This window comes from Geotrypetes seraphini, chromosome 18 (assembly GCF_902459505.1).
Source record: "Geotrypetes seraphini chromosome 18, aGeoSer1.1, whole genome shotgun sequence".
In the NCBI taxonomy this organism is placed as follows: domain Eukaryota; kingdom Metazoa; phylum Chordata; class Amphibia; order Gymnophiona; family Dermophiidae; genus Geotrypetes; species Geotrypetes seraphini.
The window spans coordinates 25,262,514-25,280,490 of record NC_047101.1 but is presented as its reverse complement, the minus strand read 5'-3'; the positions used below and the strand labels follow the sequence as shown (position 1 = coordinate 25,280,490).

The window sequence follows — 17,977 nt, the reverse complement described above, 5'->3', positions numbered from 1 at the left end:
TTGGACCGCTTCAAGTCTTCTTATGTCCTTCGCCAGATAAGGTCTCCAAAACTGAACACAATACTCCAAGTGGGGCCTTACCAATGACCTGTACAGGGGAATAAACACTTTCTTCTTTCCACTCGCCGCTCAACTAAATATCACAGTGGTTGGTAGGAAGTTCTTGGCGGGTTCCAGGCAGAGGGGTTAACAATTTCATCTAATAATCATACAGATTGCAATAATAGAAATGTCATTTACATCATTGTCTGCCCTTGTGAATTAATGTACATTGGGTGGACAAGTAGACCTGTCAAGTTGCGATTGACAGAACATAAATCTAGGATTTCAACAGAAGCAATGCAGGCTCCATTGGTCCAACATTGGGTAAGCAAAAAAACATAATTTAGGAGATTCTAGATTGCAAATTAAAGATCAGATTGAAGGGAGATAATGATGAATGGTGTTTAAATTTACTTGAACAGAGGTGGATTTACAAATTAAATTCAGTGGAGCCGAGAGGATTGAATGGGAAGTTAAAATGGGCATCCTGTCTGTATGATGACATCAAGAATCAGCTGGTTTGGAGAGAGGTTAAAATGAGGTTGGAAAAAGCCGCTGCCATCTTGACATATTTTAATCAATTTGTTGGATGACAACAGAATGATTGTGGGAGTGCTTGTGTAAGAAAAGTTAGTTTATCGATTGCACTCGTTGCTATTTTTATTAAGTGTTTTGATATATGTTTATGGATCTTGTTGTAGGGAATTGATCCTTGATAAAAGCATATTATATGCAAAACATGTCGGATCAGAGCTTTCCCCAATCATCATAATAAAGTAAAGCTTTTTCTAATAATAAATTTATTTGAATTTGCACTGAAAGCACTTTAAAAACATTACGAAGCACTTTTCAAAACAAGCACTTAAAGTATAAATGCACTTTAAAATATTATGAAAATTACCCAATGAATATTTATTAAGGACTAATGAGGAGGCAACACGTCAAGCTTACCGCTGTGATATTTAGTTGAGTGGCGAGTGGTATTTCAGAGGTTCTATGGAAAATTGAAAGTTTATAGAGTTTCTCTTACTAATAATAAAATAGGTTTAAAACTTTGCTGAATACTTGGGACTGGAGATATAGTACTTGTTTGTGAACCCAAGTTTAATGATTTAATTAAAGGTGAACATCTGATTTGTATTTTGTAATGCGCATCTGCCAGAACTGGTTTTAGACATGGCTGAAGCCTTCAAGAGAAACCTCTCATTGGCCTTCAATCTCCAACATAGTGGTGATAAGTCTCCAGTTTTGGGATGGGCCTCCATTTGTGTCTCTGTCATTGTTCCGAATCCAATCTCTTGTTAAAGTGATGGTGGAGGATATTGATTTCCCCATGATTTGTGTATGTATGTGTGTGTGTGTGTGTGAGGGGTTGAGATGTCAATCTAGTTTGTTACCCAGCATTGGGCAGGAAATTTAAAGTAGAGAATGACACGGTGACAAAATTCATCACCGTCCCCGTCCCCGTGGATAACCGCAGGAAATAAACCCATGTCATTTTCTAGTGTCTATTTCATCCTCTGTCCTTCTACACCAGCATTATTCAAAGCAAAGCTTGTGGGTCAGTGGTTGTGGCCATTCATACTCTGATTCTTCCCTCTTTCCTTAAAGAATGACATGAAGATGGTTTCCCGCAGTTATCCGCGGGACGGTAATGAATTTTGTCACCGTGTCATTCTCTAATCTAAAGCTAAAATAAAGGTCATATTCCTGTCTATCTTTCATTCTATACTGCAAGAAGCTGGATTTGAAGATATCTGAAGGCCTTAACATTCAATAGAAAGAAATTATGTTCCTTGCCACATTACATCTATTGAAGAATTGATTTTCTTTGGCGTCCAAGACCTTACTTCTCAATATATTACATACTCATTAGACCAATCACAATTTCTGACCACAATACTATATCACCTCTTTACTAGGGGGGCATGCATTATGCACTTTTCCTTGCCAGAAGAGGCTTAACACTGGTTTCCTGTGAGACAATGAATTTCAACAAATAAAAAAAAAATATGCAGTAGTGCGCTTTCTTTGGGAAGAGGGAGTGAAACCTTTAGAAATTCACTGTTGGATATTGACTCAGTATGGACATAGCACCATAAATCAATGAATGGTTTATGAGTGGGTAAAAAGGTTTACAGCGGGAAGAACAGGTGTAATCGACAAAGGTTGTTCTGGTCATCTATCAACATCGAGCACACTGACAGGGCAGATGCCTTGATTAAAGAAGACCGACAGATAATGGTGTCTCAATTGGCTGAAAATTTGCATATCAGCTATGGATCTGCATCTGCCATAATACATGATAGGATACAGGAAAGTCTGCGAACGATGGGTTCCCAAACAGCTTACTGATCTGCACAAGCAACAGCGTGTGGAAGTTGTAACCCAGTTCCTGAGATAGTATGAAGAAAATCTGAGTATTCTGGAGAGAACTGTCACCGGCAACAAGATAAGGGTGCATCACCGCAAACCTGAGAGCAAAAGACAAAAGCATGTTGAAGTAAAGAAAGCGACACTCACCTGGCTTCAGAAGCAGCCAAAAACTTCTATGCAGGAATGCAGAAGCTAATTGAACAATACCACATGTGGACTGTGTGGAAAAGTGATATGTTCGATTGCCTTTAAATATATTTCATCTTTATTCTTTGATCTTCCATGTAATAATTATTTTAAAAATGTATATACCGCTTACAATTCTAAACAGTTTACAGTCAACATACAAAGTATTTAAAATATATCTTATATCTAATAAAAGCTTCTGGTGCCCACATTGCTGACCATATCCCTACTTATTCACAAAATCTCATAGATTAAATACATCTTCTGCTTTATAAGAAATACCACAAATTCCATTCAACCATCAATCATATTTGCTCTTTTCACATAAACACATCAACAAAAAGCTGTGTCTTTAAAAGCCTCTTAAAAGTATCTCTGCGACTACACAAACATAACTCAATTTCATTCACAGAAGCAAAAGTTTATATTCAAATGCTGGAAGCTCACAGCTAGAACACAGAAATAGTAAAACTGTACATTGTTATGTAGAATTTTGATCCATTTATTGAATACATTGTACAATCAGACATGAGCAATTAAAATAATTATCATTTCTAAAAAGTAACAATAAATTATTATATAATTAATGAAGACTGTAGTTCTGCTCAGGTAATCCTCACAGAGACAGGAAAAAATTCCTAAATATCTGATTATCAACAATAAGGAAACACAGGTAAACTACACCAGTAAGACATCACTTTGGAAACAATCTAGCCTTTCTACACCTCTACTTTCCTTCATGTAGAAAACATGCCTTTTTCTTCACAGCACTTGTTGGTAATGAGACAAAATTTGTAGTATGAGGCTCCTTCAAAATCTCTCTCTCTCTTGAGTGCTGTACATCTCTTGATGGGATACCAACAGTCCCGTAAAGAGATAAGGAACAAGTATGGAAAGAAGTGATGGTCCCTTGCATGGGGGGAAATCCAATCACAACCAGACTTCAATTCACTCTGGTTACTGGCCAGCAAATGAGGGCCATATCAAGGCATTCCTATACAAACTAGTCACTTTCTTTTGTGATGTCCAATATGACATGCCAAGACAGTGTGAACTATAATATATGAAAGTAATAGCCCATCCAGAAACGATATTAAACAGGCAGTGCAGAGTATACATACCTAATTCACTTTACCTCATAATCAGATATGGCAAACAGAAAACAAAGATTACCCAGTGGTGCACTTACTATATAAACTTGCATATAGGTCACAAAATTTATGACCAATTTTTAGGGTCAAGCATTTTGGGGGGGGGGGGGGGGGAGTGGCAAACCTATGCAGCTCCCTCTTCCCTAACCCACCTATGCTGATTCCAGGATATTCCCTGCCCTTCCCTATTCCCCCTGAGGGTCCAGCATCTTGTGGGCTTTCCTATGAGCATATATGGTACTTTTTAACACGACAATCCAGTAAATTAGAAATATGGCTAATGCTGTTAAATTACAAAAAATGCTTGTATCTCAGAAAACACTGGACTGCAGCCCCGAGCTACAGAAAAATGAACCACTCAATATTCTGGTAAGACTATGTTGAATAATACTTTTATGTGGGTATTTCAATGCTTAATGGTTGTGATTGGGGCAGGTCATACAATGACCAAAGAAAAGTGATTTCAATGTTATATTAATACTTTTACACCCCCCCCCTCTCCTTTTACAGAACCGCAGTGGTGGCTGCTGCGTGGCAACAGCCCTGAAGCCCTTTAAATCCCTACGGGCCTTGGGACAGTTATTGCAACAGCCTGCGCTAAATGGCTTCAAAAAGAGGAAGAAAAAGTGGCAAGGATAGAGAAGTTTGAGTGTTGATAGTAGCTTTTGTCACAAGTTCTCATATTAAAAGCAAAACTAAATTTAAAGATGCTACATTTGTGAACCAGCTATCACTACTGGGCAGAACAATTCAACTTGGACATGTAAGCGCTGGTTACCCAATGGAGCTTCACTTGCAAGGTCTGAATAACTCTACAGCTTGCATCAAGCCCTTTAAAAGAAAATAAGTGTAAAATGGGATTAAAAATAGTGATCCCGAAAATTTCTTTGTAAAATGTGAACCTCACATTACTTCAGTTCTAATACATGGTTGGCATATAGCAGGGGTAGGGAACTCCGGTCCTCGAGAGCCGTATTCCAGTCGGGTTTTCAGGATTTCCCCAATGAATATGCATTGAAAACAGTGCATGCAAATAGATCTCATGCATATTCATTAGGGAAATCCTGAAAACCCGACTGGAATACGACTCTCGAGGAACGGAGTTCCCTACCCCTGCCATATAGCATTAAGATAAATTAAACAAAAAATATATATTTATTCAGATACCACATAACCTCTATGAACCTGTAAGGCTCTGCTTCTCAGGCCACATAACCATACATGATCTGAGAACCTACAACTCTGAGGCATACTGAAGTATAAGTTTTATGAAAGCTAGTAAGATACCCAAGGGCATAGGGGAACCTCCTTCCTTTAAAAACAAAGTGTTATGCAGAAATCCATAGCAATGATGGCTTGTTTTATCCTACCTCAACAGAGCAGTATATTTAGGGGCCAGTAAAACTATGCTAGTGTCACTATTCTCCAGTGCTGTTATGACAATTCATTGCTGAATAATTAACTGCTGCCTCATAGCTAGGTTAATACTATATTCAAACTAGCAGGCAAGCTGACTGCAATTTGGCTTGGTTTGAATTAGTTTCCAACTACTTGGTGCAATTACATATTCAATAAAATCTTTCAATAAAAAAAATACATAAAGACGAACATGCATAATTTAAAATGCTAATTCTAAACCGATGGGACAATTATATTCCACTGGCTTTCATGCTCTTCAGAAACACAGCATGATTCCAATAACAAAAATCTCTGCTAAGGCATCTGCTTCAGCTAGACACTGTGGAGAGATACACCTGTAGTTGGACCTTGTCAAAGTAATGAGTTACAAACTCTTGGAAAATGTCTTGGTAAAAAATCTTCCACTAACTGGCTGCAGGGTCATATTTCCCCTTCCTTCCAAATGTCAACTACATTTCAGCCATATTTATTTGTCATCCAGAGACAGAAGATAATTCATAATCGCTGGATGAGCTTATTTGTCTCTCAACCTTCTTCTGCTGCTTGATCTTTTCATTGATGTCGATCTTCTTCTCAAAGTAGTTCACTAAAGCTGCCTCAGTTAGCATGGAGGCCAATATCTGCTCAAAGGAAATTGCCCAGTCAGTGTCAATACTGCTGCCATACCTAGGAGAAGAACCATTGCCTTCACATCCAACCAGGACTGTATCATCTGCAATATCCTCACACTGCAAAGAGCCCGTGCTGACCATGGAGTAAGAGGACATAGATAAGTCATCCTTTGTTTCATCATCAGATAAAAGTTGTGTGGGGGATCCTGTTTCTTGTACGACTCTTTCAACTTCCAAATTTTGGTTGGCTTCTTGGATATTTCTAGGGCAAGTAGCTCCTGAGCCACTTTCGAAGAGCTGCTGTTCTGCATCCTGGCTGTGTTCTGAATTATGCGACAATTCTTCATCATCACTTAGAAGGTCTTTGGCAAGTTCTGGTTTACTCTCTTCAGTTTTCTTCATGGACACGTTGGAAAACTTTTTGCCAACTTCACCAATGCGCAGGAGAAGACTAGCCACAGTAGCAATGGCATGATACAGATCTTGTTCTACTGGATCTTCACTGAACATATTATAAAAGGTTTTGCACAGCTCAATGAATTGTTCCTTCAGAAGAAAAGAAATCACAAGTTAGGTCTTTTCTTTCATTAAAAAAACACAAACACACAGTACATAAATAATAATAATAATCCTATATAATAAAACGCTAGCCGCGCATGTGCTCTCCCACCTGCGTGTTCCATGATCCATAGGCCGTGGCAGGCAGGAGAGCGGATGCGCGGTTAGGGCCCACACTCGAGCGCTGTGGCCGACTCAGGATCATGGGAGGAAGCGCTGAGTAAAGTGCTGCACAGGTACTGGAGGGGGAGGGACATACCGCTTCTGCACATACCGGCACAAACCTCCCTCCAGTGTTGGCAGCCGCAGCACGCTAAACAGGCTGTTTCGCGGCTTTCTCCTGCAGTTGAGTCCCTCTGCCCTGTCACTGATGACGTCATCAATGATGCGACAGAGGGACTCAACGGCAGAAGAAAGCCGTGAAGCAGCCTGTTTAGCGTGCTGCAGCTGCCAACGCTGGAGGGAGGTTTGTTATTAAAGTCATCTCGCTGGGAGGGTCGTAGAGTCAGCGGGGGTTGGGCTGGGAGGGGAGAGAAGCGTCTCTGTCTCGGGTGCTTCAGGCAGCAGCAGCGTTTACAATTCGCTGCTGTTGCCGGCTTCAGGCCTTCCTCTCTGGCCAGTCCTGCTTACTTCCTATTTTCATGAAGACAGGACCCACCAGAGAGGAAGACCTGAAGCCAGCAACAGCAATGAATTGTGAATGCTGCTGCTGCCCGATGAAGTAGTTCAAGGAGGAAAGGGAGCAGAGGGGGAGAGAATGGCTTGGAGGAAAGAAGAGATGGCAGGGCATGGAGGGAAGGAGGAAGGTATGCCAGACCAAGGGAAAAGAAAGGAGGAGATGGAGAGAGGCCATATGGAACAGAGAGAGAGAGAGGGCGGACACTGGATGGAAAGAGAAGAGAGAGCAGTGAATGGAAGGGGCAAGATAGAGGGTGAATAGTAGATGGAAGGGGTAGAGAGAGGGAGACAGACACTGAATGGAAGTGTGGAGGACAGGGGGAGCAGACGTTGGAAGGAAGTGGGGAGGAGAAAGAAAAAAGGGCACATGCAGGATTGAGGGAAGAGGATAGAGTTAGAAATAAAGATAGACAGACAGGGGACCAGGGAAAGACACAGACAGAAAGAATGACAGCATCCAAGGAGAGAGAGACAAATTAAAAAAAAAACAAAAAACAGACAGACATCTACTCTAGCACCCGTTAATGTAACGGGCTAAAACACTAGTCAGTTTATATACCGCAAGGCCGTAAAAGTTCTATGCGGTTTACAATAGTTTAAAAAAAACAATAAAAGAAGTTGAATAGAACTAAAAAGTTAAAAGCCAATAATTAGAGACATTAAGATGATCAAAACAGTGCATAATAAAATTTTTACGAATTAGCTGCCTAAATACTTTGAAAACAGATATGTTTTTAGATGTCTCCTAAATTCCCCATAAGTGTCAGTAAGCAAAAGCAATTGTTCTAAATCCTTACCCCATAAGGTTGCTTGATATGAAAAAAAATTTTCATGATGTTTTTTAAGTTTACATCCTCTAACAGGCGGAAAAACAAATATTGACAGTTGCTAAATTTGCCTTAACAAAGGTTTAAAGTCAAGAAGGGTATCAAACAGAACTCATGTCCTGTCAACATATAAAATGTTCTAGTGCGACAGACTCTTTGGGCTAGATTCACTAAGCAAACTGATCGTTTACCGATTGGTTTGCGACCCAATTGTTCCCTGACCCGATTCACTAACCTTTCTCCCGATCCAATCAGCACATACAAATGAGGGAAATAGCATGCAAATTTTGGAAGGCAGCAATTCACTAAACAATTTCTACAACACCGAGTGGGTTGATCAGAAAAGAAGCAACTGCTGAAGACCAGTTGCTTCTATCCTTGTGACTCTCCTGCCCTTTAAATCCATGGGCTCGCAATGCTTTTAGCAGAATATATAAAAAAGGAATTTTTCCTTTTTTATATATTCTGCAAAACGCCTTGTGAGCCAGTGGTTTTAACCTGACAGTGCCCTCTCTCCCCCCCAAAATGACCCCCCCCTGCACCAATGCCCGCTGTCACCGTTGCCCACCCATCCCCTCCCCGCATGCGAATGAATATGGCAGGAGGGATGCCAACTCCCTCATGCCATTGCAAACTCGGCCTGCCTCATCTCCCTCCCCAAACCTTTAGCTAGACTGGCCGGCCAGCCCTGGCCCACCCCCCTCCCTGTACCTTTAAAAACGTTGGAAGCAGGTGCTCAGTCCCTCATAGAAACATAGAAACATAGAAGATGACGGCAGAAAAGGGCTACAGCCCATCAAGTCTGCCCACTCTGCTTACCCACCCCCTGTCTATGCCCTAATGACCCAATTTCCTTATCTTGACCCTCGTAGGGATCCCACATGGGTATCCCATTTATTCTTAAAGTCTGGCACGCTGTCTGCCTCGATCACCTGCACTGGAAGCTTGTTCCAATGATCAACCACTCTCTCTGTGAAGAAATACTTTCTGGTGTCGCCATGAAATTTTCCGCCCCTGAGTTTGAGCAGGTGCCCTCTTGTGGCCGAGGGTCCCTTGAGAAAGAAAATATCATCTTCCACTTCGACACGTCCCGTGAGGTACTTAAATGTTTCGATCATGTCTCCCCTCTCCCTACGTTCCTCAAGAGTGTAGAGCTGCAATTTGTTCAGTCTCTCTTCGTACGAGAGACCCTTGAGCCCCGAGATCATCCTGGTGGCCGTCCGCTGAACCGATTCAATTCTGCGCACATCTTTACTGTATTGTGGCCTCCAGAATTGCACACAGTACTCCAGATGAGGTCTCACCATGGCCCTGTACAACGGCATTATGACTTCAGGCTTTCGGCTGACGAAGCTTCTATTGATACAACCCAATATCTGCCTTGCCTTAGATGAAGCCTTATCCACTTGATTGGCAGTTTTCATGTCTGCACTGATGATTACTCCTAAATCTCGTTCTGCTGAAGTCCTAGTTAAAGTTTCTCTGTTCAAGAAGTACATCCTGCATGGATTTCTGCTTCCGAGGTGCACTGAAGCCTAGCTGCCAGGTTGAGGACCAACTTTCCAATGTAAGCAGGTCCTGCGCCATATAATTCTGTAAACTGCATTCACTTACTATATTACATAGTTTGGCGTCATCGGCGAATAGTGTTATTTTACCTTGAAGCCCTTGAGTCAGATCCCCTATGAATATGTTGAAAAGGAGTGGACCCAGGACTGAGCCCTGCGGCACTCCACTGGTCACCTCCGATGTTTTAGAGAGGGTACCATTAACCACCACCCTCTGAAGTCTGCCACTCAGCCAATCACTGACCCATGCAGTTAGTGTCTCTCCTAACCCCATCGATTCCATCTTGCTTAGCAGCCTGCGGTGTGGGATACTGTCAAAAGCTTTACTGAAGTCCAGGTACACGACGTCCAAAGACTCTCCCAAGTCCAACTTTCTTGTTACCCAGTCAAAGAAGCTGATGAGATTGGATTGGCAGGACCTACCCTTGGTGAATCCATGCTGACTGGGATCCCGAAGATTCCCTTCATTCAAGATCGTGTCCAATTTGCTTTTAATTAGTGTTTACATGAGTTTGCACACTATTGATGTGAGACTCACCGGTCTATAATTCGCAGCCTCTGCCCTGCAACCCTTTTTATGCAGAGGAACGACATTAGCTAATTTCCAGTCCAGGGGAACTTTCCCCTTACTTAGGGAGAGATTGAATAGCTCAGCCAATGGTTTCGCCAGGACATCGCTCAATTCTCTGAGCACTCTTGGGTGCAAATTGTCTGGTCCCATGGCTTTGTTCACCTTGAGTCTTGCCAGTTCACTGTAAACACCCTCCTGCTCCAGGCCTCCTCCTCCAACGCACTTTGGCCTTAGGCCACACCCCGGTACATCATGTGATGTACAGGCCCTGAGGCCCTGATTTGCTGAGGTGCCTCGAGCTCCTCCCTTGGGAGGGGCCTGGGGTGCCTCAGCCAATCAAGGACTTCTTTAGGGAAGAGTCTAAAGAAGTCCCTGATTGGCCATTGTCATAAGTCGGATGTTCATAAAATGGGGACTGCCTGTACATAAAATTAAGAAATTTTTGGTATTTGTTAATGAAAGAAGAAATCATCACATTGCAAAGGGCTCAATAGGCCATGAACCAGCCATTATGATCTCCCTCCAGAAACTATTCTAGATACAAAAAGCAGAAGGCAGGGATTTTGACTGACCAGCGTTTCCAGCAGGATAAACACAACTATATGCTAAAACTGCTCTTGAGTTCACTCTACCTGGTTCATTTTAGGTAGATCTTTGATAGTCTCTTTCTTTGTCTCTTTCTGCTTTGCCCACATTTGCAGGTAATACTTGTAGTCTGGAGGACTGTTCTCCTTCTCTTCTGCAATGGTAAAAGGCAACAGGTCACTTGAGTCTGACTTTCATCTAATTCTATGCTAATTGCAGTGGTCTAACTAATTAATGAAAAGTCTCTCAAATACATCTGGGTTGGATGCAATCATTTATTTTAGTCAAATTTACATGTTACAGTTTCTTATATGACTAGGTTTACCAGATATTCCCCGGGCCATGGCCACTTCCCCAGGATCTGCCCTTTCTGTCCCCTGGAGAAGTGTATGTTGAGTCTCTACAAACGAAAAAAGTAAAAGCATCTTTTTGGGTTGATGTTTTTAATTTATTTCATTTTACTTTTTTCGTTTGTAGAGACTCAACATACACTCGTCCTGGGGAAGCCATTTGTGGTGAAACTCAGATCTGGGTTGGGGAGTGCTATGAATTTTAACTTACGGAGCACTTTATCACTCACCTTGCAATGTAAATAAAAATGAAAAAATAGGACCTACTGGTCGAACTGATTGAAACACAGTGCATTTTACATCATTAAGAAGATAAGTGATTATTTATCTCTAGTTCATTATTTTCATCATTGTGCTGTTACCAGTTTAGAACACCATACATATATAGTGGTATTTTCTATCAGGGACTTGAAAGAAAAAAGTGATGATGGTCCCATTTTGTTTCCCTAATGGTTCGCAATTGTAGAAAGCACTTTTACACTGAACACTTTTCACTATTTATTATTAATTTATTAGAAGTTTAATATAAAATATGCTATATAATTTTGAGTGATTCCACATGGTTTTACAGCCATCTTTCCACTGATGGGTTTTAAATATTTTCTAGTAAAGTCAATGCTAGTTAAAATAATAGATCACTAGAAGAATAAATATCATAGGGGCAAGCAGTGCAAGTTGGTCCACATTCCTGTGATAAATGCACAGTATGGTTGATCAGACTGCCCAAGGCTTCTCTCCTATGAAAATCCAAGTTTTCATTAATACATTATGAAATGCTTACACACTTTTAATCTGTAGATGCAATTTAAAAACATACACAACTTACTATCCACATTGACCTGTAATGTCTTCTTGTCTATTTGTTGCTTCTTGTGTATGTGGATATTGTACAGTCATGTAAAAAAATTAGGTCACCCCATGAAATATTTAGTATATTCATCTCTTTCTTAAGAAATGTTCACATATCGATGTCAAATCTTTTTTTTAATTATCTCTGGAAAAGAAAGTGATGTAATTCCAGGTAAACAACAAAAATTTTCCTTGATTTACTCATGAAACAAAAGATATCTACAAAAATGTGTATTCTAACTGAGGAATAAATTAGGACACCCCCATATATCCTCCCATTTAAAGTGGCTCAAATCACACACAAGTGTATCTCATCAGGTGCACATGATTAGAACTTCGTTACTCAGCATTTTGAAGGAGGTTTGCCCTACTTAAACCTCAGCCATTTAGTTTGGGGTGATCATGACTGCTACGGTGAGAGTGAACACCATGGTGAGATTAAAAGAGCTGTTTGAGGCCTTCAGAAAGAAGATTGTAGCAGCTTATAAGTCTGGTAAGGGATTTAAAAAAATCTCAAAAGAATTTGACATTTGAAATTAGCCATTGCACAGTCTGGAAAATAGTGTACAAGTGGAGGACCTTCCAAACAACATGCCCAGGTCTGGCCAACCAAGCAAGTTGACCACCAGAGCAGACCGCAAGATGCTAAAAGAAGTCTCCAAAAACCCTAAAATGTCATCACAGGACCTACAGCAGGCTCTTGCTACTGCTGATGTGAAAATGCATGTCTCTACAATCAGAAAGAGACTGCACAAATTTAACTTGCATGGGAGGTGTGCAAGGAGGAAACCTTTGCTCTCTAAGAGAAACATCAAGGTCCAGCCTGAAGTTTGCCAGAGAGAATGTACACAAACACCAGGACTTGACAAATCTAAAATTGAATTATTTGGACACCAGAAAATAGGACATGTATGGCGTATACCAAATACAGCATTCCAGGAAAAGAACCTCATACCAACTGTGAAGCATGGAGGTGGAAGTGTCATGGTTTGGGGATAACTTTGCTGCAGGAGGACCTGGCCAGTTCACCATCATAGAATCCACCATGAATTCTACCGTGTTTCAGAGAGTGCTTGAGAAACATATTGAGACCATCTGTAAGAAAAATACCCTGAAACACGACAATGACCCAAACCATACCAGTAAATTCACCAAGGACTGGCTGAAAACTAAGAAATGGAGAGTCTTGGAGTGGCTGAGTCAAAGCCCTAATCTTAATCCCATTGAGATGCTGTGGGGTGATTTGAAATGAGCTGTATATGCAAGAAACCACTCACACATCTCACAGCTGAAAGAATTCTGCATTAAGGAGTGGGTCAAACTTTCCTCAGACCAATGTCAGAGACTGGTAGATGGCTACAAAAAGCATCTCATTGCAGTTACTTCAGCCAAAGGGGGTAACACTAGCTATTAGGGTGTCCTAATTTATTCCTCAGTTAGAATACACATTTTTGTGGGTATCTTTTGTTTCATGAGTAAATCAAGGGAAATTTTTGTTGTTTACTTGCAATTACATCACTTTCTTTACCAGAGATAAATAAAAAAAAGATTTGATATCGGTATATGAACATTTCTTAAGAAAGAACTGAATATTTCATGGGATGTCCTAATTTTTTCACATGACTGCATGTTTGCTGTAACTCACCTTGAACATTGGCAAGTTGATGAGTAATAAAATTAGTTAATAAATAAATAAAATGTTAAAAAAAGGAAAATATTATTGTAATATTGTAACGAGTAAACACCATTTTCTATTGTAATATACACCGTCTAATGATTGGGGGAGGGGGAGGTATATTTTACATTTTTCTTATTGGGGAAATAATAGAGGAATGATGGGAGGGGAGGGTGGTAATTTTATGTATTGTAAGATAAATCAGAAAGATTGTCAAGTGATGTGTTTAATTGTATTGTTTTATTGTTTGTGCACTTGATGTAAGATTGAAAACGAATAAAGAATTTGAAGAAAAAAAGGAAAATAACTATCTTCTCTGTAATTTGAGACTTGAGCTCCTAGGACAGCAGAAAATCAGAAGGCAGATGGGAAAAACAGTACCCAGAGACAGGCAGGGACACCATAAGAGAAATACCTCGACAGTCCTTAAAGGACCCACGGCAACAAGAGGGCATCCGTTGAAAATCAGGGGTGGGAAATTTCATGGCGACACCAGAAAATATTTCTTCACCGAAAGGGTGGTTGATTGCTGGAATAATCTTCCACAACAGGTAATTGAGGCCAGCAGCTTGCCAGATTTTAAGAAAAGATGGGATTGGCATGTGGGATCTCTTCAAGGAGGTAGTTAGGGGGTGGGCCATTAGTGTGGGCAGACTAGATGGGTCATGGCCCTTTTCTGCCGCCATGTTCTATGTTTCTATGTCAGTCTTTTTCTTTAGTATGTACTGCAGTACAATACTATGCATTTCCAAGCATCACTAGTTTTAGCTGGCAATACTAACACATTTATTCCAAAATTGGTCTGTCAAAACCCACCACCATAATGCTAAGAAGTAGAAAGTACCTTTCTTCTCCTGGGAACTTTCATATCCAGCTCCTGATTTGTCTTTCTGTCCAGCTGTTTCTACACAGAAGAATGTAAAAGAGAAACTCAGCCAAATAACTCCTTTTAGACTGCAAAACACCCAATAAACAAGGCAAGTGGGGCCTCTAATAGTCAGACACAACTAATAAAATAAAGAATCAACTTTCTTTCATTTAGTTCAGCCTGCACTCACCCAACATGACTTATTTCTTTCAAGTAGGAACTGCAGGTGGGAGAAATATGGTTTCCTACAATAAGTGTGTCTGCCTTTAACCTGTAGCTAAAGGATGAAGGCATTCCCCCATGCATCATTCCAAAAACTTTTATAAGTGATGGAATTCAAAACACAGAGGTTCCCTGTACAATAGCGCGAGTACTACTTATAGTAAAACTTAAATAACTTACAAGTACATAAGAACATAATAGCCATACTGGGTCAGAACAATGGTCCATCTAGCCCAGTCTCCTGTTTCCAACAGTGGCCAATCCAGGTCACAAGTACCTGGCAGAAACCCAAATAGTAGCAACATTCTATGCTACCGATCTAGGGCAAGCAGCGGCTTCCCTCATGTCTGTCTCAATGGACTATGAACCTTTCCTCCAGGAATTTGTCCAAGCCTATTTTAAACCCAGCTACACTAACCACTATTACTACATCCTCTGGCAACGAGTTCCAGAGCTTAACTAATCTTTGAGAAAAAAAAAATTTCCTCCTATTTGTTTTAAAAGTATTTCCATGTAATTTCATTGAGTGTCCCCTAATTTTTGTAATTTTTCAAAGGGTGAAAAATCGATTCACTCATCATCGTTCTACAGCACTCAAGATTTTGTAGTCCTCAATCATATCCCCCCTCAGCCATCTCTTGTCTAAGCTGGAGAGATTTAATCTCGTCTTTCCTCATACGAGGAGTTCCATCCCCTTTATCATTTTGGTCGCTCTTTTTCTGAACCTTATAACATTCTTAGTCTTGTTTACCATCCCTTTTCTAATAATTTTTAGTATCTTGTTTGCTTTTTTTGGCCACCGCCACACATTGGAAGGAAGGTTTCAGCATATTGCAGTGCATCATAAACTGTGTGCCACAACAGATTCCAGGTGTGCCCCAAGACACTGGCAAGGAAATGAAGCACCAGCTGATTGCTTACAGGACGTGCCTCTCGCAGCGAGAAGCACGTCCTGTAGGCAGTCAGCTGGTGCTGATGACTCTCCTCTTCGCCAGCGTCTCTCCTCTCCCCGCACCTCCCCTTCTCCAGGATCCCCCACCGGTGAAGTGACAGGTTCAGGGTTGCGGCTGCAGGGCCTCTGCGCATGCACAGTTGTTGACGTGATGACATCATGCATGTGTATAACATCATCGCGTCAATAGCCGCTCACTTACGGATGCCTTCTGGCCGGAGTCCCGGGTTTAGTGTGCCGTGGCGCTAAAAAGTTTGCGGGAAACTGGTCTACAATAACACCCGGATCTTTCTCTTGGGTGTTGACTCCTAAAGTGAATAAGGTAACTATGATTTGGATTATTCTTTCCAAGGTGCATCACTTTACATCTGTCCACATTAAATTTAATCTGCCATTTGGATGCCCAGTCTTTCAATTTCCTAAGGTCGTGTGTGTGTGGTGGGGAGGGGGGGGAAGCAGGATTAAACTGCACCGGGTGTCAATTACAACTCTAAAGACCAAGGGCATGGTTGGGTTGGGGTCACAGGCACATCCCTAGCCACCTTTCTAGACAAACTGGATAGGGCAGGCTTGTCTTTATTTGCCATCATTTAATATTCTACATTGTTATAGTCATTACTGTGAGAACTGGAAATAGCTGTTCATTCCCAAGAGACAGCACAATTATGGAAATACTGTTAGCTCTGCATTAATGGAGGACCTCACCACCAATAGCACTCATATATCATCCTCAAGAGTGAACTCCAGTGTGCCCTGAAAAGCTTGGAATATTCCCAAATAAATTTTGCATTATTTTAATCCTCCTGGGTTGATGCTAAAGGAGGACTATAAATCTAGGTCATTTATGAGTCTACAGAAGAATAGGATGATAGGGGTAAACTAATGAGATTAATATCATCATGGCAAATTAGATCTGCTGAAACATTTGCAGATTATCATGACTTTAAAGCACACATAGAATGTGTAGGACTAACCTGCGGACTCACAGTGCAGGAAGAGATCCAGCTCAGAGGCAGAAGGAGTTACTGTGGTAGGAGAGCAAGAGGGAGAACCAGAGAGAACAGTTCCACAATTGACAGCAGTAGCAGACAAAGAATTTAATTCAGTAGGAGGAAAACAGATAAGAGGCAAAATGAAGTAAAAAAAAAAAAAAACAAGAACACATAGTAAGAAAAATTATAGCTGGACAGATCAGCTTTGGACTTTATGTAATAATTCTCATATCTGAACATTTTATTTAGGACAAAAGTGAGATCTTGTATTGAAAGTGATGATTCTCTGGTAAGAATTTTCTTCAATCCTGAGCCAGGCTCCCTTCTCCAGGAAATAATGTTTTTTTTTGAACAGTAATTTGTTCGGTGCTTTGAGGTTTAGAATGAGATGATGATTTATCTTAGAATCTGCCCATATTTTCAAAACAAACATAAAAAGCACAGTTACTTACCGTAACAGTTGTTATCCAGGGACAGCAGGCAGATATTCCCACACATGGGTGACGTCACCGACGGAGCCCCGCAGCGGACAGCCTCGAAAGCAAACTTGCTTGAAGATCTCGATCTTTCGAGCACTGTACCGCGCATGCGCGCGTGCCTTCCCGCCCGAACTAGGGGGCGCATCTCCTGAGAGGATCCTCAGTTCAGATACCTAGCCAAGAAGCCAACCAGGGGAGGTGGGAGGGTTGTGGGAATATCTGCCTGCTGTCCCTGGATAACAACTGTTACGGTAAGTAACTGTGCTTTATCCCAGGACAAGCAGGCAGCATATTCCCACACATGGGTGACCTCCAAGCTAAGTAAAAAGGGATGGAGGGAAGTTGGCAATTTACGAAAAAAGATTTTGCAAAACAGATTGGCCAAAGTGGCCATCCCTCCTGGATAAAGTATCCAGACAGTAATGAGAGGTGAAAGTATGAACCGAGGACCAAGTGGCAGCCTTACAGATTTCCTCAATAGGAGTTGATCGGAGGAAAGCTACAGATGCCGCCATAGCTCTAACTTTGTGGCCCGTCACTCGACCTTGCAGAGGAAGACCAGCCTGAGCATAGCAGAAAGAAATGCAAGCAGCCATCCAGTTGGAGATGGTGCGCTTTGAGATAGGACGACCCAACCTGTTCGGATCAAAGGAGATGAAAAGTTGAGGAGATGTTCTATGAAGTTGAGTGTGTTGGAGGTAGAAAGCCAAGGCACGTTTACAGTCCAAAGTATGAAGAGCCGCTTCTCCAGGATGAGAATGAGGCTTTGGAAAAAATACAGGTAGAACAATAGACTGATTGATGTGAAATTCTGAAACAACTTTAGGTAAGAATTTAGGATGAGTACGTAGGACCACCTTGTCATGATGAAAAACTGTGAAAGGTGGATCTGCAACCAAAGCTTGTAACTCACTGACTCGTCGAACAGATGTGAGGGCGATCAGGAACACAGCTTTCCAAGTGAGATACTTGAGGTGAGCTTTGTCAAGCGGTTCAAAAGGAGGTTTCATCAGTTGAG

At 41.3% G+C, this 17,977-nt stretch overlaps 1 protein-coding gene across 3 annotated transcripts in view; it reads right to left on the bottom strand.

Moving 5' to 3' along the window:
• Nucleotides 1-3,090: 3,090 nt before the first annotated feature.
• The window catches only part of TBC1D9B (TBC1 domain family member 9B), a 99,994-nt gene continuing 85,107 nt past the window's right edge, over nt 3,091-17,977 (bottom strand). For 2 of the 3 annotated variants that reach the window (XM_033926984.1, XM_033926986.1), the window contains exons 19-22: nt 16,463-16,513; nt 14,291-14,350; nt 10,620-10,726; nt 3,091-6,331 (exon numbers count right to left, since the gene is read on the bottom strand). In XM_033926984.1, coding sequence (XP_033782875.1) covers nt 5,648-6,331; nt 10,620-10,726; nt 14,291-14,350; nt 16,463-16,513 — 902 coding nt within the window. In that variant the 3' untranslated portion in view covers nt 3,091-5,647. The remainder of the gene's footprint in view (nt 6,332-10,619; nt 10,727-14,290; nt 14,351-16,462; nt 16,514-17,977) is intronic. The other variant, XM_033926985.1, reaches the window with a different exon arrangement.